Source organism: Rhamphochromis sp. 'chilingali' (assembly GCF_963969265.1).
Source record: "Rhamphochromis sp. 'chilingali' genome assembly, chromosome: 6".
Classification (NCBI taxonomy): Eukaryota; Metazoa; Chordata; class Actinopteri; order Cichliformes; family Cichlidae; genus Rhamphochromis; species Rhamphochromis sp. 'chilingali'.
Genome location: NC_137933.1, coordinates 35,524,216 through 35,545,600, shown reverse-complemented (window position 1 = coordinate 35,545,600; position 21,385 = coordinate 35,524,216). Strand labels below are relative to the sequence as shown.

General features: G+C 39.8%; 1 protein-coding gene across 1 annotated transcript in view; it reads left to right on the top strand.

The window, feature by feature from the left end:
* Nucleotides 1-3,276: 3,276 nt before the first annotated feature.
* LOC308398521 (synaptosomal-associated protein 25-A-like) overlaps nucleotides 3,277-21,385 on the top strand; it is a 41,330-nt gene continuing 23,221 nt past the window's right edge. The window contains exons 1-2 of the mRNA XM_080885189.1: nucleotides 3,277-3,375; nucleotides 20,926-21,032. Coding sequence (XP_080741315.1) covers nucleotides 20,961-21,032 — 72 coding nt within the window. The 5' untranslated portion in view covers nucleotides 3,277-3,375; nucleotides 20,926-20,960. The remainder of the gene's footprint in view (nucleotides 3,376-20,925; nucleotides 21,033-21,385) is intronic.

Below are 21,385 nucleotides of genomic sequence, written 5' to 3'. Positions count from 1 at the left end.
CTTATTTTCCACCCTGATTTACGAATAAATTCTTTACAAATCCTACCATGTGGATTCATGGATTTTTTTTTTTCACATTCTGTCTCTCACAGTTGAAGTGTACCTCTGGTGCAAATTACTGACCTCTGTCATCATTTTAAGTGGGGGAACTTGCACAATCGGTGGCTGACTAAATACTTTTTTGCCCCACTGTATATTATATACTGGCATTTTTAATGTATCTGGTTGTCATACTTGTACAATTTCCTTCATCAATGACAGATACTGAGGATTTCAATCATTTATGTCCAAGGTGGTGGTTGGTGGGGTGTTAGGGTTAGCCTCAGTAGACTACCTGCTCTACCTCCTGAACTACAGTTGTTCCCAACTTCCATTTGAAGCTGATTTAGGTGAAATAAAAACTGCTCTTTCCTCCCAAAGATAACATCTGTTCTTCTGCACAGAGATCAGTACCAGGACTGTAGTATTTGATAAGCCAGCGACAAACATTGTCCAAATATCACTGATAGCAGAATGTTTGTCCACAGCCGGCTTGTTTGCTGTGGTTGCTCAGCTGTCAAACAGCATGTGCCTGAGGATAACTTGGAATCTTGTTCTAGGTCTATTAGGCATAATTCATGGTTCACTGTTGCAACACAGTATAGTATGTTTGTAATTCAAAGCGAAAAGGTAGAAAAGACAACAAAAAACCCCCATAACAATAGCACATAAACAAAGGGATTCAGACCTGATCCAAAAGTTAATGACCTGTCCCTTTGCCTCTCCTCCACCTCTGAGTTTCATTAAATTCAGCCGGTCAGTTTCAGGTACACGTGTAGATTACTATACACCCTGAAAATGAGTTGATATCTTTGTAGCTGCATGGGTTTTATGATTAACAATAGTGCAGTGCAGTATTCAAATGTCCCAATAGCACACGTGTAGTACTTAACACATTATGCAGCAGGGATCCTGTCACTGTTTTGTAAATGATAGCTAAATACTTATCAGATTATATGCATTCAATTGACACAGCCAGTTGCCAGTTCCCAACTGTCACACATCAGAGTAATCACTTGGAAATGTCTCTTTGCTGGATGTTCTGTGCTATGCATAAATTTGCACTCTGAGCCATTTTCAAACACTCGAGGAGGACTGCTTCAATCAGTGGCAACACGGTGTCACAGTGTTATTGGGTTCTTGACTTTATTGCTATTGGATCATCAACTGGGAGGGAGGAAAGCCAATCCATCACCTGCATAGATCCATTCTGCTGCTAATCAGCTGCTTTCAGGCCTCGAGGGTCAACTGGATTTCTGGAGAATGTTTTAGTGTTTTAATAGTAAATAATGAGGAAGAAGACAGTAGAGCGATAAGGACATTAATCCATTAAACTAGGAGAGATGACAAGGACTAGTGTAGGATCACCACATGCTGCTGATGGAGCACAGTAAGGACTTACTTGACAAAACAACAAATTTAAAGAAAAAGAACCTAAGGGCTGATTGGCTCAAAGGACACTTGGAAAAGCGTAGTGACATAATTTTTTTTAATGCGTTTTTTTTTTGACAGTGTGGGAATTGACAAGGAGAAAGATGATATGATCTGATCACTGCTAAGCCTTTACCTTACACTCCTTTCCCCAGCTCATTAGGACCTCTCCTGTGTTATCTCTCCACAGTCACAGAAATAATCAAGGCACCATGGCTCTCATCTTTTACCTGCTTAATGTTTGTCTTGCATGTATGCTGTTTGCGTCTGCAGATGTGAGTCATCTAAGGCCACGTATCCGTTAAAGTACAATAAATAAAAGCTGTCAAAAAGAGAGTGCACACAAGCAAATTTTCATCTTAAAAAAGGAACAACAAGCTTCTAATTTCTGCAATTTCTCCAGCTAAAAAGACCTTTTTAGTAAAGAAGACGTGTTGCCCCTGCACCATGTCTTTTCAAGCATTTTAGCATTTTGTGTGATTATGTAAAGTCAAGGACTCCAGGGGCAAACAGCTGAGCACACAGAGGACAATCTCAAGAGGCTTTTTGGGCTCTGTGTGCATATAAACACACATGGATAGATATGCTTGTGACAGGAAGTATGGTCAGTGGAGATGGGAAATGTATTGCATGTAAGGGGATGTAAGGTTATTAAAAAAATATTTAGGGTAGGAAAGAAAATCATCATACTTGTAACCATGAAAATCTTTCTGTATACCAATTTTAAAAAAAAAAGAATAGAAAAAAACTTGAACTACACGCTTTTGGATTTATGTCAGAAATATTCTATAAATAAATAACATTTTCTTTGAATGCTCTCTTATCTATCCCTCAAATCGCATTAATCACCTGCACTGAAAAAAGTCAGATTTGTCAGATTTTTCTTTCTCACATTTATTATTGTTTTCATTTGAGTTCCTTCAGTAAAAAGTTTTCTTTGTCAGTTACTCTGCTTTCTAAGTAGTAAACAGTCGGACTAAAGCACCGTGAATTTAGATCACAGACAATAATCTGCAGTTTGCGCAGATCAGCCTGCAGCTCTGCCTGATATCAATGCAGAAAGACAGCAGCTTGCAGCCAACATGGCTTTGGGCAGCGCGCAGCTGACCTACCTTTTTATCCGTTACCGCTGACGTCAGAGGGCGCGGCCATTTTGTGAGAGGCGTCAATGAGACAGGAAAACAGGTGGCATGACTGTCAAATTAAAACCAAACCTAGTATTATTATTATTGTTGTCAGAAGTAGCTGTGTTGCTATATATCTTATATTTTATCTAATAGGAGAGCAGGTAGCACTGCCTGGTTGGCCTGTGCCTAATGCCTTACGTCCTTCTTAATGCAACTCTCAAGGAATTTGTGTCTTCCCATGTAATCAAACCGGGGATCTTTCACAAATGTTAGGGAAATGTGTATTATTCACTTATATTTCCTTCCAATAACAGGAGTAAAGCATTTCGTGGATTTACCCTGTGCTATAATCTATGTATGACATGTATATTTCGACATTTCCGACTTGTAGTGTTGTTGCTTTGTCACCTTTAAAAATAGTCCTGGATTTCTTGGGATGTCGGAAGTTTTTTTCAGCACCACTTCCTGTGTATGCACCTCCTAATGACCAAACACCAGTCACGTTATACACAGTTTTCACTTAAAGTAACTACACAGTTCCTTCACAGGTTTTATTTTGTGAATCATTAACAGGAAGTGTTTGATGAGTAGACCTGCGGAGATTAACGCTTGCTATGGCAGTTAAGGGGGAGGGCGGTGCTGATCCAGCGGAGGGCGTGGGGGTTGGGGGGCGGGGACAGTCCCGTTGAACGGAGCGGCTGGACGGACAGACATCTTCACCCTGTACAAACATACAGCAAAAGAAAAAGAAGAGAAAGAGCCGAAGAAACTTAACCAGGTCGGTTTAATTCGATTTTTTAATCCTCTCATTTTGACCCACAGAATAATCAAAAGAAGAGCGATAATTAAAGTTTGAATGATTCTCCAGATTTCAGGTTTTAGCAGTTTATACGTCCCAGGACGTGACAGAGTTCTCAGCTGTAAGAATGCGTCATATTTGCTAGGTTATTTTTTGTTTGTGAGGTGATGATATCTGAGGGGAAACGAGGACCATGTTGCTGAGGTGTTTCTGTTGTGTTTGTAGCGACTCTGTGCTGAATTGTTTGAACTTTTGGCTGTTTCCTGTTTTCTGTCACAGGGGAAGAGTGGTTGTTTTATGTAAGGATTAAACAACAGGATAACACAGACTGTGTAATCTTGTTTTTCATTTTTCTGAAAGCTTGTAGGTGTAGCTGGCCATTGAACAGAAAAGCCGTGTGCAGGTTCAGGACCTTGGACAGCTCCCGAGTCTGAAACACGCTGAAAAACACTTTACGCACAAAGCGAAACGTTTGTTCTCAAAGTGCCCCTCCAAAAATGAAAATCTGAAGTTAATCTATTCGTGAAACGAGGCAAACTGAAGCAGTAAGTCGTGAAAAATACCTGAATCTAGTTTCTGCGCTCTGGAAACAAGTGAGACAGCATTCGTTATCACACTTATTGTTTTTATAAAATGGCCAGGCTGTTTGTGGTTCAGATCTGTTTTAATCCAGAGGTCTGACTTTTCACCTTTCCTTCACTTCCTTTTTCCAGAGGACCGTACAGACACAGTGAACAGGGAGCCGTTAATGGTAACAGATCATTTTCATGAGGGAAAGATGGATGTTCGGTTAGGAGCGTCAGGTGCAAGAAAAACAGAAGCAGAAAAAAAAGATCAGAGGTCAGCATATAAGCATTTGAAATAATTATTTTAAGATGCTAGTTTTTAAGGCCCTGGCTGAGAAAACGTGTACAATAGTCACTCCTATGACTGAAGCTGCGCAGTTGCGACATTAAGGTTGAATTTTGTTATGAATTTTGATTATGAATTTAACTCAAGTTAAAGTAGAAACTGCTCCAGTCTTTCTCCCCTTCCTGCATGTGCACCTGTGTTAATGTCAGAGAGGACAAAGAGCTCAGGCCGACTCTTAAGCAGATCAACACGTGTGTACGTGTGTGTGTGTGTGTGTGTGTGTGTGTGTGTGTGTGTGTGTGTGTGTGTGTGTGTGTGTGTGTGTGTTGTCTTTTTTTGGCAGCCTGGTGTTGTTTGTAACTCGATGTAAACAGGTGGATATTTCAATTAGGGCAGGAAATGACTGCAGCACACCCAACATGGACTAATTGAAACATATCCAACTTCCAGTCAATTCTATGTCCTATGTTGTATTTTGGTTTTGCTGCTGCTTTAAATTATGGAGTGCAAATGCATCCAGCATGTAAAAAAAATATCAATCTCAGCTGCAACAGGTGAACTTTACTTCTAACAATTTGTTAAATTTAATTAATAATGTTTTCCTAGGACTTCCTGTGTTTTCTTGTCTATTTTTTCCTCCCTTACTTCCTGTTTTACTTTGATAATATGTTTTCTTGTGTCTCTGGTTGCTTTGCTTCACTTGCTTCACTTTCTCTCTTTATGGTCTGCTCCTGTAGGATTCCTGGTTTATTTTCTGGAGTTATTCCACTGAGTTTTGGTTTTTCCTTGTACTGGATTATTGTTGGACATATTCTGCTCTTCTTCAGTTTATTAAACTTACTTTTGTTTTGTTTTTTTCACCTTAAGAAATCTTAAATGTGTCCTACAGTTGTGTCCTGATTTTGCTGAAAGCTGGTGTACAGTGAACCAAGTGTAACTGGTTTGGTTGATGAAATGTTAATTGCAGCTGTTTGCTTTTCCTGGAGCCGAAATGTTATGATTAACATGAACCCAGGGTGCTCAAATAATTAGCTTCCTGGTGAGAAAGTGCTTCCTGCTTTCATTAGCACATACCTGCCCCCCACCATGATCAATCCCCCATCCTCCCCCACAGCACCTATCACTCACCACTCTGTCACCCTGCCCACAAAGAGGTGAGAAATTACCACCAGTCTCCCGCTACATCTGTCAAACACGCACACATGCCACAAACAGCGTAGCAAACTTTTCCTCTCCTTCCTCTTCATTCGATACTTAAATGTACTCCCCTTGCTATTTATTCATTTTGCTCTTTACGCCTTCCTGTTAAATTTCAGTGCAATCGTCTGTGAAATTGCCACATGATAGACAAACCCGAGTGATTATGCGCCCAGATCACAATCTCACTTATTAACTTTGAGCAATAAAATGAGTGCGGGGATCTTCTTCTGGCAATGACTTCCCTTTTTTATTTTACCCTGTGAGGTTTTTATAAACACATGCACTCTTTAAACTAGTTTGGGCAGCACATCATTTATCAATCTAGGGCTGAGAGGGGCAGATGTTTTAAGAAGCCCTCCAGTATATTTTGATTGCACCCGCAGGGTTAATTTTTAAAGCTGAGTCAGTCAGAATGAGTGCTGCTTACAGAGTTTAGCTTTAACAGGGTGAGTTTTTATCAGTTTAAGTTCTTTTCACCATACAAAACAATTTACAGATGAAATAGACTGATATACACTCACCAGTTTGTTGGGGACACCTGTTCAACTGCCCTCATCAAATCAGATAATCACACTTTACTGGGTGAAAATCCCAGTGCTCAAAGGAGAATAGGAAGATGATTTTGAGATGACAGGAAGACAACCGTAACTCAAATATCCACTCATTATAACTAAGGTAGGCGCATCTACGGACACAAAATAACAACAAACACAAAGCAAACAAGCAAAAAATTGGTCTTGGCAAATGTAAATGCAGAATTTCAAAATCTGTGCACTTCTAATTTTAAATAATCCAGCAGCAGTAGCACCAACAAAGAGCAATTACTGGTTTAGAACTTGAAATGCTAAATGCGGAACACGAGATTTCATATCTAAAGATTATTGCACATTTCTTTAACACTTTGTTTCATGTCTGGCCAACTTAATGTAACTTAAAGGCACCTTTGTCTTTTACCTCCAATCACAGTATGTTCGATGAAATGGGTGGATCTGTTTCAGTAAAAAAACACGTCTTTTCACAAGTAAATATGGATGTAAAAATGTTAAAATACATATTAAAACTCTTACATTTTTGCAAATATCTAAATAAGAGATGCAGTTTATGCATGTGTTAGACATCAAGGATAGACAAAGAAATACTTAATGTTGTTTGTTCTGTATTTTGATCCTGGTGCTTCATCAAATTATCATTTATAAAACATTCAAAATGGTGATATGATCCTTCTTATTGATCACAATGGCGTTATCGAGTTGCAGTAACTCGATTCCTTTGATGGCTTCAGTTTTACCCTTACAGCAAGGTTAAAGTCGGTGCAACACCAAAAGTACAAATCCTTTTGCAAAGAAGCCGCGATTATCTTTTAAGGACGTTTATGTTTTTGTTGTTAGCACAAGCATGTGATAACTCTAATCCTGTTGTCCACGCAGGAGGAGAACCATGCTGTTTTTACATCCTTTTCCCCCATTTGTCACACGTACAAACAGAAGAGTGTGTTTTTACCTAATATATACAGCTCTATATGTGCCTGTCAACAATCTGCATGTCTAAATGAGTGCGCACAGAGACGTATACTGACAGGTGTCCATTTGAATGTATACATGTAGAGAAGAAATGGAGGAGAGGAGATTGTGTGCGCATGTGTGTGTGTGTGTGCTCTAGGTTTTGTGTGTGTTTGTGAGAGCAGAAGTGAGAGAGAGGCTGTGAATGTCAAAGTGAAAGAAAAGCATGCAAAAGAGAGGAAGAGTGGTCTGTGTGTTATGTAAGTGTGTGTGTGTGTGTTCTGTAGGCCTGCAGATTAATCCAGTGGGTTTTATCCTCAGTGAATGGGACAGTGGGGCTTTGCAGTGATTATCCCTGGAGGCCACAGATGATTGCTTTGAATTTCTTGCATGTCCGACACTGCCACGTTTGCCTGCCTGCGCATTGTTCTGTCTGCCGACTTTATTGGCAATACTGTGACGCTCCGTAAAAGTTAAAAGGCCATAAAATTGGAGAGCGTGGTAGATGCTTTATATATTATTCTTAATATGTGGAAGGTTTTACTGGAATAATGTGTCTTTAATTGTGCAAAGTAGTTTAACCGGCTGTGTTAATGTAAAGTTTAATGTGTACTTTCTTTCTGACCAGCTACTCCGCCTCCTCATGTCTGTCTTTCCATAAGTCTGCTTCTCTGTTAATCTGAACCGCAGCTTTCTGCCTGTCTGTCTCTACTTTGGATTATATAACGAGGAAATATCAGAATTGCAATCTGCTCCATCATCCCTGCTCAGCTGAGACAAAAATGGCTGAATGCTGGGAACCTGCCCCCTCCATATGTTTTGGCTTTCCTAAAGGTGTCAAAATCAGAGCCTGGCATCTTAAAAGGTGCATTTTTGTATGCTTGTTGCCAGGTGGTCGACCATTTGCCTCTTATGTCATTGATGTTTGGCTGGGAAGTCATCACGTTACAGTACAGTTTATCTAGAAATATATAAATCCCTTTGATTTTGAAGCATAAATGGAAAATATAAGAAATGAAGCCATTTTGGTGGCTTTTTAAAAAAATAACAAGTCTTAATATTTTCCTATGCTTTTCCTCAATGATTTTCCACGGCAGATTTCTCTCTGTGTGTCTATCCTGCCTCTCCACAGGGAATGTGTTAATTCGTTATAGCCATATTGTCACTGCGGGCGTTGCTTTGGGCAGGACACCAGCTTGTTCCATTCACACTCCACCACTATGGTCAACCTGGATGGTTGTCAGGAGGCTTGATTATAAAGCTGTTCTCTCAGTAACTGACATTCATCCTGCTTTTTTGAGTCCTTTTAATTTAAAAGTCATAATTTCTTTAATTTTTAGAAGCCTTGCTTTGGGCCACCTTGACATTACATCTACAGGAGCTTTTGCAAGCCCCGATCTTAAATTCACATTTCTTGGAGGACTTTCCAGTGAATTTTCCAGTGTCTCCTAACTTTTCCCACAAAGTTAGAAGCACAGAACTGTTCAAAATATCTTGTTAAGCTGAAACATTAAGATTTCTATTCACTGGAACTAAGGAGCCAAGGCGAGCCCCCCAAATGCAACCCCAAACCATTATCCCTCCTCCACCAAACGTCACAGCTGGGACAGTGAAGTCATGAAGGTAATGTTTCTAGCTTTTGTCAAACCCAGACTCATCCATCAAACTGCCACGTAGAGGGGTGTTATTTATCAGTATGCAGAATGTGTTTCCACTACTCCAGAGTGGGTGTGCTTTACACCACTATGAATTCAATAATTCTGCAGATATCTGGCCAGCAGACCATTGGACTGGTGCTTATAAGTAAGTAAGTAAGTAAGTAAAGTTTATTTATTAAGTGCTTTTCATAGACAGGTAGTCACAAAGCGCTGTGTCTTTCTACTCAATTTGAGCACTAAAGCGCTTTCTACTATAAGTAGTACTACAGCGCTTTTGTTTATGCCTAAGGACTTTGACTAATATCTACATCTACACTCACACTCGAATAGTCAAGGCACTTGTATAAAAATTCACCCCTGTGCAGAAATTAGCTATAGAGACCCAAACTCTTTTTGTAGCAGGTTGTAAACATGCTTATTTCTGTAGTAAGGTTGCATATTTTACCAAAGGAGTCTATGGTTTTACTCACATTTGGAGACAGCCTCGAGCAACCAGCAGAGGAACTCTTTTGGCTTTGTTTTTCAGCCCCAGAGGTTGCTGCTGCCGCTGCTGCTCGGTCTGTGCATTTGTGCATGTTTTGATGTTGGCCCATGTATGCAGCAGCAGCAGTCAGGCGTAAACGGGTGGGTGAACTGTCTGAATGGTTTAGCCCTCAGGCTCTCATCATGCTCTCTGTCCAGGTCACATCTTGGCACGTGTATTTATTGTTTATAGGTCAACATGGTGGTACAGTGTTTATGCAGGAGTGGTTTTTATGACTGGAATTCTGCAATTTTTTTTGTTGTTGTCTGTACCGATATAACAGACACATTGTTTCTGCATAAGCTTCAAATTATCCAACAGATCAGTTTGGGTCAGGTGATACTGTAAAAATCCTGATCCTTCACTATCGTGTGGATTTATCTGATGTAATACAAAGGTTGTCTGAGAATGGATAATGTAATAAATCAAGTGTCAGTGGCCACTTTAGCTCCTGAGTCACTACAGTTACTTTTAGCTTTGCCCAGCCAAGAGAAAATCAACTTGAAAAGCCATTAGTACATACGGGGGATGGATGCAAGTGTATCTGAGCATGAGTGTGTTTGTGAGTGTGTGTGTGTGAAATGGAAAGGTATCAGCCTTTTCATCTCAACAGCAGTCTGTCTGACGCAAGATGGAAAAGTATCCTTGCAGGGTTACGCAGCTTTCCGTGCGTAGGATGGATGTTGATCTTGATAGACATTGAGATTTTATATTTAGTGATTAGTTTATTGATTTCTCTTTCCAATTTCCTAAATTTTTTTTAAAAACAAATAGGCCTGCACAGGATTTAGAACCCCTACAGTTTTATTATTCTTGAGTCCGAACACTGAAACCCACAAAACAGGAAACATGCCGTGTTTCTCAAAGTGTGAACCCCACTAGTACTGCGCTGAGCAACAGCAGACGAGATGTAAAACTAGATCTTTGTTAAAAATGTATTTTTTTTTTTAAATGAGACAAGCTTTTTGGGATTCTTATATTGGGCATGTGAGAAAAAAACCTTTAAAAACCACTGATTTATTGAACTACAGAGGAAGCGGGGCAAGTAGTTTGCCTCTGGGATCTATAACAGACACGGAAGGTGCAGGTGGAAAATCTGGAGAAGAGAGTTGAGGGCATCAGAGGTCACAACAAGAACTGCAAGCCTAGAGAGGAACTTATTCCCTAAACACTGTCCAGGGTTGAAGAGCTGGGGTTCATATACTGCCCGTTGGTGATCAGTTGATGCATGTCAGGTATGTGAACAAAGGAACTGGCAGGAACTGGAGAGAAGTCACATCTCAGGAATTCACACAAAATAAGTCAGCTATATGAAGAGGGAGAGAAACCTCCACTGCATGGATTCGGATGTCACGGCTTTGCAATGCACAACAATAAAAACGTTATTAACTAATATTTTATTGACTAAAAAATAGCTCACCTGCATATGTAAACAGTATTTATTTACTTTACCTCCAGGATCTTTCAGGTCAAGGATGACTTGGCATAATGTAGTCAAAGAATTTCACACATTATAAAAACTAAATGATATAACACATTAACTGCCAATGCCTATCATTAAAGCATATACATTATAATGTTGTTTGCTGCAAAGACATACCTGCATTTGAGTTTCAGCAGGTAAGAGGTGTAAACCTGCAAAGTGGCAATCAGGAGATGAACTTTTCAGTCCCTCCTTCGTTAGGTTTGTTTGGCTTAAAATCAAAAGTAGTATTTACATGAGTGTTTCTGCATCTTATCTTTCTTATCCAGATGTTCACATGTTGCACATATGATGTGTCAGCAGGTTAGGATTGGAAAAGAGTGCAAAAGCACCTGTAAACACACAGTATATGTGTGTAGCACACTGCTGTTGCATTATTGACCTGGCTCCATCCAATAAATAATGAAACATAGTTATGCTTTGAAGTGGTGGATGTTGCTCCGTCCCACCCTTAACACACAAACGCAGCAGTATCTGCTCCACTGCTGCTCGCCTTCTTGTCCTTGGTCCTGTTCATCACATGTGGGGGGTTTTTTTTTTCAGTTTCTTGGGTTCTCGGTCTAGAGAAGTGTTAACCTTCTCCCACACATTTTCTTTTGTGTGATGTGTTTCTGCAAATTATTATTAGGACAGAAAATGACAAGGAAAAACTGGTCGCATGCCTGTTTTATAAAAACTGACTTTTGTCAGTGTTATGAAGCTTTTTGTTGCAGTCTCATTTATCTACTGCTGTGCAGAAGCTCCAGAGGCACTGAAGTGAAACAATACAAAAAGTCAGCTTTGGTTCAAATAGAGGAGGGAGTGAGTGAACAGGAGGGTGTTAAATGTCATCCCAATAGAGATTTGTTTTCTGCCTTTATTCATAATTACTAATGTCACCTCTGGTACCCTCAGCGCTTCTGGTGCACTACCAGAGATTTCTGCAGTAATGAGAACAAAAGGTGTGAGAAATCTTTTCTTGCTGGGCGGAACTGCAACCTTTCCACAAACCCAGTGACTCCACAGTCTTCATTTCAGTGCCATTAAGTACTGCACATCCAGATTTCATTGCAATTATGCAAAGAAAGGAAGATTATAGGAACAGAAGTGCTCATTTTCACTAGCAACCCAAGTAACCTGAAAAATCCCCCATATGAAAGAGAAGGAAAAGTGCAGCAGCTATCCTAAAAATACAATAAATAAACATATAAATCTCAGGTTTAGGTTAGTGCTTCTATAAGCCTGTGAGAAACATACAGCCAACAAACTGATGGACTGACCTCGTTTCTCTTGACTCTCAGATTCAGTGCTGTCACGGTGTCCTGATGTCCTATTTTCTTCACAAACATTGTTTATCTCCAATGAACACGGCACTTGATTGATGGCGGTGTACTCGGTCTAACGGAGGCCGTTTGTCACAACAGACTGACAGTCTGCTGGATGCTAAACATGAGCCTCTTCACTTTTTAAATCCTGATTCTGTCCTGTGTTAATGTTGCATAGAGTGTAACTGTGCACTTATGGTTGTATCTAAATTTATTTTGTTCCTTTACTGCAGACTAGTGCTAACATCTTCTAAAAAAATTTCTTTGCGGTTATATGTTGGTGTTTGTTAGATGTGACTCAGTTATTGTTTGTTTGGAAGCCTTTGATGTGAAGCTACGATATGATATGAAACAAGCCAGCACATGATGATTTTTGTTGCTGTGTGATGAGCATGGTGAGTGACGAATCAGTGTTAAGCTGACCTCAGCATTTTTCATTTCCTCCAGTGACATGTTGACATGATCCCCCGACTCACATGCCAGTGGATCATGTCAGCAAACTTGGGTGCAACTAGGGGGATGCTAACCGTGCTTGATCACTGTGTGAGGTTTTTTTTTTTGTAGCAACAATTTTAGTTCAGCTTTGGTAATATATATTAAATCTGACCATTTAGATACGTTAGCTATCAGGGTTGGTTGAGTTCATTATTTTTATTTTATTTATGTTACTCATGTGTGATTGGGGAACTGCTGTCGCCCATATATCATCCCCAGAGAGTATAAAACATGGACGTAGCTTCTGAGTCTGAAAAATGAAGCCAAATGAGAACTTTCCTTCTCTCTGATGTTCAAAAAGACTTCTCGTTCTATAGAAGTTTAGGTGGAATGGGCCTCAGCTTTAACCTCTGAAAACATTTTCTCATGAGTTTCGGGACTCAGTTGCTTATTTCAAATGATACAAAGAAGTATAAAGTCAATTTTGTCAATTTTGGTCATTCTAAGAGTCAGAAAGGAGGATTATCCTCCTTTAAGCCTGTGGCTTTAAAGTTAGACCACACCTCATTTGTCACAAAGAAGGAATTTCAAAACACAACATTGGTGAAAATGAAAATACTAATTTAGGCTTTATAACGGTGTCAAAGCAACGGTTGATGTGACGCTGCCTACATCCTACATTTATACTGTCTATAGTTTGAAGACAACAAATGCTCAAGCACACTAGCATCAGTGAAAGGAAACACAAAACTTTCCTGCACCTCTGTGCACGCCAGTGTGTTCTGTATATCAGGCATATTGTACAGCAACTGAGAGAACAGCCTTAAATCTGAGTGTTACAGCTCATGAACGAAGGCTTATTTGCTTTGCCTCACCTGCGCACACCTCAGCAAATATATAAATAATCACTGGTGTGTGTCTTAAGTGCCTGTTGTAATTTGCTCCAGCAACATTTTGTGTTTTAATATCAGCAAGATATGAAAATGTGCTCCACTTTACTCCAGAGGAGATGATTTGAAGATGATTCACGCACACCGTGTGAGAAACACATTATATTAAAACAATAACTCACTGAAAACATATGATTCATCATGTGAATGGACTTCAGTTTGCTAGTCATATCTCTCTGAGTTTTTATTAGATGAAAATGTTTATTTTTCCAAAGTAAATACATTTTATTTTTCATAGAGGTAGATGCTTTTAAAGCGGGGTTTTCAAAGTGGGATTTGTGTTTGTGTCCTTTAACTGTTTTTCTTTGTTTTTGACTAAAATAATTTGTCGCTAGATTCTTCCACGACTGGAGCTCCACAGTGGCGTGTTAATCGTGACAGTCCTAATCCATTCTCCTTCTGGAGCTTCGTTGCTGCTCTTTTCTTTGGACCATCTGCATATTTATAATGAAAAATGTGAAATGTCTGATTCTGAAACACAACATCAACACTCTCTCTCATCGAGGTCATGTCCTTGTTATTTTCAAACCTTCTCTCATCCTGTTTCCACATCTACCTTCAACAGCTTTCAGGATTAATGCTATTAATATTATCAATCAATTATTCATCAGTGACCTTTCAGTGTCTTCAGTGAACTTTATGTTCACCCATTACATTTAGTTTTGATGCTCATTCTGCTAAAGATCCCGTCCATTTTCCTGTGTAGTAAATTATACCAAATGTTCAGGTATTACATCATTCAGCTACAGATAAGACGGTAAATACTATAAAGTTTTTATAAAATATGCTTCCTCTTTCCTGGACAAACACTGTAAACATCCAGAGGGCGTTGAAAGAAGAGGAAGCAAAACAAAGAAAGCTACCGGCAAACTGAGAGGCGAGTGTGTGTGTGTATGAGAGAGAGAGAGCAGAGAAAACAGTGGAGACTAAATCCTCTTTTCCCCCTGACTGTAATCTCTCCATGGGCTGAGCCTGGCAGTTCAGGCCTTACAGCAGCTGTCAGTCAAGACGAGTGACAGGCAGCAAGGCCGTAGGTTGGGAGGGGGGATGGGAATGACCGGAACGTGTGTTATGACAACTGTAGGTGTGTGTGTGTGTCTTTGAAATACAGTAGGCGTGTTAAAGAGCAAGCGACTGTCATAGAGGGAGGGTCATTTTTCATGCTACAATTAAAAAATTCTTTCTAAATGTGGGTTACTGTCAAATAAACAAAACATTTAGCTGAGTTTGCCAAGCTAGCACTGCTTACTGTATATGTCCGATTAGTTTTTGCTCCTTGACACTGGATTTCGTTTCTGGTTGAAGAATCATGCCTACTCCGTGAAGGCTGGTTTATTCTCCTATCCATGCTATGTACTTGCATTAGTCCTGTTCAAAATAAAAACCACCTGGCTAATTCTGGTCCCCCTTGTCCCAGTAAAACTGGTCAGAAATACTGGACCTTTGTCTCAATGTATCTGCCACCACAGGCTTATATACTTTAAGTCATACTTGTTATGGAATTGGGCGTTTATCCTGTCATCTGGCATGGTAATAGACGCTTAAAAAGTTTTAATGCAAATTCTTTTAGTGTTCTGGCAAAAAAAAGAAGAGAAATAAAGCTGCTATCGTTTAATCTTAGCATATTCCCAAGCACATAATTACTATTTCATGCTTTCCAAACATGTTCTTGAAGCTGTTTCACCAACATCCATTATTGATTTTTCTTTTTTTTTTACAGTTGAGTGCTGCTCCTTACTTTCTTGTAATGATTATGAAACCGTATTTATCAACAGCACGAACAGCTCAAGCAGTGAATTCAAAACAATCTCAGTTCCACATTTTTAAAAATTCCAAAATGAAAACAAAAGGACCTAAAGAATTTTGCATAATTTTTGCACGCTGCCGATGATCTCTGACTTGTCGCAGCAGATGGCTGGATGCTTGCTCGTGGTTGGTCGTTTGATTGTTGATCTGGTTTTACCACATATTGTTGACACGGCCCCATCTGACAACAGAGGCTCTCTGCAGGTTTATGGGTAGCCCGTTGCTGCCCACGAATGTCAATGTTCTGCCACCGCTAAACAACAATTTCCCCTTTTAGTCTAAACACTGACTGTGTCCCTATTCTGTAGCCACAGCACTGTGCAATGTACACATAAGTGCTGAGCGTCTGTTACTCTTTGGAGTCGGTGTGTACATCTCTGTTGACTGGGTGAATGTTTTCACACTATTGATGCTGAAGTGACTGGCTGCAAGTCTCAATAGATGCTGGTGATGTGATTCTACAAATTCATATCTCACGCTAGTCTGTGAATGGCGACTTGTTTTTGTATTGAGCACATACACAGGGGTGATAATGATGATGTTTAAGAAACTTCAAAAGTAGCTGGCTAGGTTTGCCATTTTTAAAAACGTCGCTATTGTGTGAACTAGAATGAACTAAACAATTGAGTGTTGCTGTCCTTTTGAGTCAGCAGCAAAAATACAAGTTGGTTTATTATTTTTATAAAATGAGTAATAACTCACAATAAGATTTTATGGGAGCAGGTCATCTTCACCCATCGTGGGAAGTAGAAAAAAGCAAGGTTGAAAAAAAAGGAAAAAAAAAGTCCAGCTCACCAGCGGCCTTTTGATTTAGAAAATGAATGGTTGTATGCTGGACATGCAATACACTGTTTATACTGTTTATTCACTTCAGTATCAAAAATACGATATGATTGAACTGTATTTAAATGAAAATGTACTTTAACATTAAAAATTAATGAACAAGATGTTTTTAAATTTATAAAGTTTCGATGGCTTGAGAAGGAGGGTGAGAAAGGCCTCAGTCAGTATAGGAAAGAAGTAGAAGAGGCTGTGCAATGTGTGAGTAAACAGGAAGCTCTGCCACTGCAAAGAGATAAGCAATCAACGGCTGATCAATAACACAGTGGACATTACACTGGGGTAGATGTGTTGAAGTGTAGTAGGAACAGAAAACATAGAGCATGTTTGAGAGTACATGTGAGAGTACAGGCCTGACACGACTTATAATACTGTTTAATTCAGGTACTGCTGCTGGTCAAAGGGTTTGTAAACACACTCAGACATGTTTCACTTCAGAGTATGACGATTAATGGTGTTGTATTTGATAATGGGAAGGGCCAAAACGGGACCCAAGACAAAAGGCTTTGTTTATATGACACTTCTCATACAATATGTGATGTACACATATACAACATCCAAAGTTAAAATCAAAACTCTAGGTCAAAGACCCAGGACTGTGACATTACAATGTTTTTTACAGTGTCAGTTTTTTTATTGTTAGTGAACAGGAATTTATAAGTAATGCATTTCAGTAGGAAATAGATTTTATAGATAGACTTAATATATTTTTGTAGTGATATTGACTGTAGACAACAGTTTTCTACAGTCATTGGTAGTGACAGTGGCAGCCAGGAATATAACGTTTTGAAAGAAGTGGCAGCCCCTGTATTTTAACTAATATCATTGTATTTGGCATGAATGTCAAGAGAACTTATTCCCCCACCACTCCAAATCCAAATCAGTAGGCTACATGTGAGCACAGAGTGATGAAAAATGTCTTGTGGGATATGAAATAAAACTGGGAAATTTGTGTCGAGGAACATTAAAAAAACAAACACACACATTGGGATGCACAGCAAGACCTAATTTTAGTCAGATAATCAATTAAAAAAGACACCGATAGTACACAAACAGCAAAGAAGCCCAGTTTATTGGCTCAGTGTAATGGTTGACACCCAGCAGATACTGACTGGGACAGCTGCCACCCCACTCACAGCTGTTATGAAGGGGAAATTAACAATACGGGGTAAACTATTTGTTTGTCACCAGCCTGTTAATATGATTTTTAATGCAATAAAGTTTGTCTCAGACTTGGCCTCAAATGACACCTAGAAGAACTGCAGGCTTTCTAATTTCTGTTAGAAAAGTTTGAAAAAATACACATAAAAGGTGACTTCAACAAGGTTTTTTCATAATCTGAAAGATAACCCGTAATGCTGTTGATCTGTAAACTAACTCATTCTGCTGTTGCACTCAGTGTAAGCAGCTCTCCATTATAGCATTAGTCACATGGCTAAAATGTAAAATGTCAACATAAATATTTTAAAGCAAAATTACATACAAGGCTGAGCAGACACAACACACACATGTGCGCGCGCACAGAGCACGAACGAGGAAAAGGACTGATTTTTCTCTTTCCGTTCCATCTTTTTTTCCCGGCACATGTTCAATTATTAACGGCTGTGACGACTCCATTGGGATCGAGGCAGAGGCGGACAGACAGAAGGAGGGGCAAAAATAGGCAATATTTTATCAAACATCCAGCTGTGGCACTAACTGACCATGCTTGATTGATGGCAGAAAACCTCATTTGAATGTCTCAAAAACTGGTCGTTTGTGTAATTTATGAGAAATTCAGAGTTTTACATTGTCATAAAACATGAAAATGATGGTGACTTACAATCAATGTAGAAAAATAACTTCCACTTTTAATCATGAGCATACATGCTATTTTGCAGTGGTAATCTAATAAAAATCCTCCGCCACAAAGCTTTATAGAGTGCAGAAACCAACGGTCTGTTGGTCCCTTTGCTATACTTTACGCTGCAGTAGATTAGCTTACATAAAGCTTTAATGATCCTGAATTGAAAGCTGCTGGGTGGTTAAATATATATCAGCAACAAGCCTCATCACAGCAAAATCTCTTCAATGTGATTTGTGCAGTAGAAACAAAAATTCATTACACTTATAAATGAGATCTGCTCAGACCTGATTCTTTGCCTCATTGCAGGCATAATTGAGTGAAGGAAACAAAAGCATCTGAGCTGGTTTCTTTTGTCTCCTCAGCCTCTCATCAGTGCCGTCCCAACCAGCAGCAGACTTACTCTGTCAGACTGCGGAGTAACAGCCACATATATTTTTCATGAACCATACCTCCGGCTCTACTGTGTGTGGCTGTATGAAAAACTGCCTGGCAGTGCATCAGAGCAACAAAAATAGACCCCTGTCTCCTGTCCTGACTCTTTCTTCTAACTAGAATCATCATGGCACTCCTCCCTCGTTCATCTTAAATGATCACTGGTTCCAGAGGAAGAAGATCAGGGTTAGCAGGGTAGTGGCTTGAACTCACGGCATCCGTCACAGCAGTGTTTCCATGATACTTTTCTGGTTATAGCAGTTCACATATGTTGTTTTCTGCCCCTAAAATTGGATTATAGTGCAGGTGGTAAATGTTAATTTTGCCAAGCTTTAACTTCAGAATTCTGAAAGTCAGTAAAAAGCACCTGTATCAGAGAGAGACCGAGGTTCCGTTCTCTCATGATTCCTATGTGGACACTGAAATATAATCCTTGGACCTCTGGAATTAAAAAGTTTCCACTCATCTTGATTGTGCACATAGTTTGATCGGATCTAGGTACATCCGAGGACAAGGGAAGCAGTGCTGCTGGCTGTATTCTTTTTTTCAATGCAGAGATTAAAGATTACTGCTAACACCTGTGCCTTTGTCTGGCTTACTTTAGTTTGGAGACAGTAGCAGAATAAGGTGACCTTTCAGCTTGTGAGACACTTTTTTTTTTTTTACAAAGCGTGGTCAGTCTGTGTGTGTGTGACTGAGATTCACACTCAGTTCTAACATGTACACCTCCACGTGCGTCATCTCGGTATATTTAAATCGTGAATTCAGCTGTTTTCTCAGTGCAGATGGGTTGTGTGTTTATAGGTTGCATGGTAACACTAAATGTAAATGGGATATCTTGCTTTAATTTGAATTGGATCAAATGAATTTAAGTCTGTGCTTCCCTGCCTTTGCACTGCCAGGATGGTTCTCCAGAACTGCTTTTTGGATAGAGAGCTAAGTGCTAAGTAATTTTTATTGTGTTTGATTGGCAGTAAGAATTGTATTCAGCAGGTTGAAGGTAGTTGTGGTAAATGTCTTGTAACATGTTGCTGGATTTTAGTTTGCAGTCATACTTTTACTCAAACGTTAAATCCTATGTTACAGTGGGGAAAAAAAGTATTTAGTCAGCCACCGATTGTGCAAGTTCCCCCACTTAAAATGATGACAGAGGTCAGTAATTTGCACCAGAGGTACACTTCAACTGTGAGAGACAGAATGTGAAAAAAAAATCCATGAATCCACATGGTAGGATTTGTAAAGAATTTATTCGTAAATCAGGGTGGAAAATAAGTATTTGGTCACCTCAAACAAGGAAAATCTCTGGCTCTCACAGACCTGTAACGTCTTCTGTAAGAAGCTTTTCTGTCCCCCACTCGTTACCTGTATGAATGGCACCTGTTTGAACTCATCATCTGTATAAAAGACACCTGTCCACAGCCTCAAACAGTCAGACTCCAAACTCCGCCATGGCCAAGACCAAAGAGCTTTCGAAGGACACCAGGAAAAGTATTGTAGACCTGCACCAGACTGGAAAGAGTGAATCTACAATAGGCAAGCAGCTTGGTGTGAAAAAATCAACTGTGGGAGCAATCATCAGAAAATGGAAGACATACAAGACCACTGATAATCTCCCTCGATCTGGATGATGCAGCAGAGGATTGGGAGAATGTCATGTGGTCAGATGAAACCAAAGTAGAACTTTTTGGTATAAACTCAACTCGTCGTGTTTGGAGGAAGAAGAATACTGAGTTGCATCCCAAGAACACCATACCTACTGTGAAGCATGGGGGTGGAAACATCATGCTATGGGGCTGTTTTTCTGCCAAGGGGACAGGACGACTGATCCGTGTTAAGGACAGAATGAATGGGGCCATGTATCGTGAGATTTTGAGCCAAAACCTCCTTCCATCAGTGAGAACTTTGAAGATGAAACGAGGCTGGGTCTTCCAACATGACAATGATCCAAAACACACCGCCCGGGCAACAAAGGAGTGGCTCCGTAAGAAGCATTTGAAAGTCCTGGAGTGGCCTAGCCAGTCTCCAGACCTCGACCCCATAGAAAATCTGTGGCGGGAGTTGAAAGTCCGTGTTGCTCGGCGACAGCCCCAAAACATCACTGCTCTCGAGAAGATCTGCATGGAGGAATGGGCCAAAATACCAGCTACTGTGTGTGCAAACCTGGTAAAGACCTATAGTAAACGTTTGACCTCTGTTATTGCCAACAAAGGTTATGTTACAAAGTATTGAGTTGTATTTTTGTTATTGACCAAATACTTATTTTCCACCCTGATTTACGAATAAATTCTTTACAAATCCTACCATGTGGATTCATGGATTTTTTTTTTTCACATTCTGTCTCTCACAGTTGAAGTGTACCTCTGGTGCAAATTACTGACCTCTGTCATCATTTTAGGTGGGGGAACTTGCACAATCGGTGGCTGACTAAATACTTTTTTGCCCCACTGTAGATAATCCTTCCAACTCAGAGGCCACTCAAACTTGGGCTGAGTCCTGAAGCAAAAACACTCCCACTAATGACAGCATCATGTGTCTCTTTGTTTTGTTTTGCTTTTTAATTTGAACAACAACTTACTTTCAGAAATCAGATTCTTCCCTGTGATTTGTCTGCTGTTCAAAGCATCTTTTGTGCAATAGATTTTGTTGTGTTGTTGGTGCACTAACCCTGCTTCTCCCCTTCTTCTTCTCTCTATTTTTCTAGTTTTTCTTCTTTGACGTCAAAGTACAACAGTCGTCATGGCAGACGAATCGGACATGCGCAATGAGCTGGCCGATCTGCAGACACGTGCAGACCAGATAGCTGATGAGGTACAGTAAGAGAAACATGTTTTTTAGAGGTTTTTGTTGTTGTTGTTAAAGTGTTTTTCATTTCTGTTCTACACATTGTTGTTTCTTAAGACTCCTCTAAAAGCTCATGATCAGACAGTTTTTTTCATATTTGTGGCTCTGTATCATGCCAGTGAAAAATGATATCCTAAATATGTATATACTAGGTGTTCTCCTCTCCTCTGGACGCATAAGCCCCACCCACCTGCTGTTTAAACCATTTATAAACACAGGATAGCCAATCAGAAGAAAGCTGGAGCCTGGCTTTGAAGAGACTGGAGCTAAAACTGAGGATTAGATGCAACTGAGAATCAAATCCAAAGCTACTCTAAAAG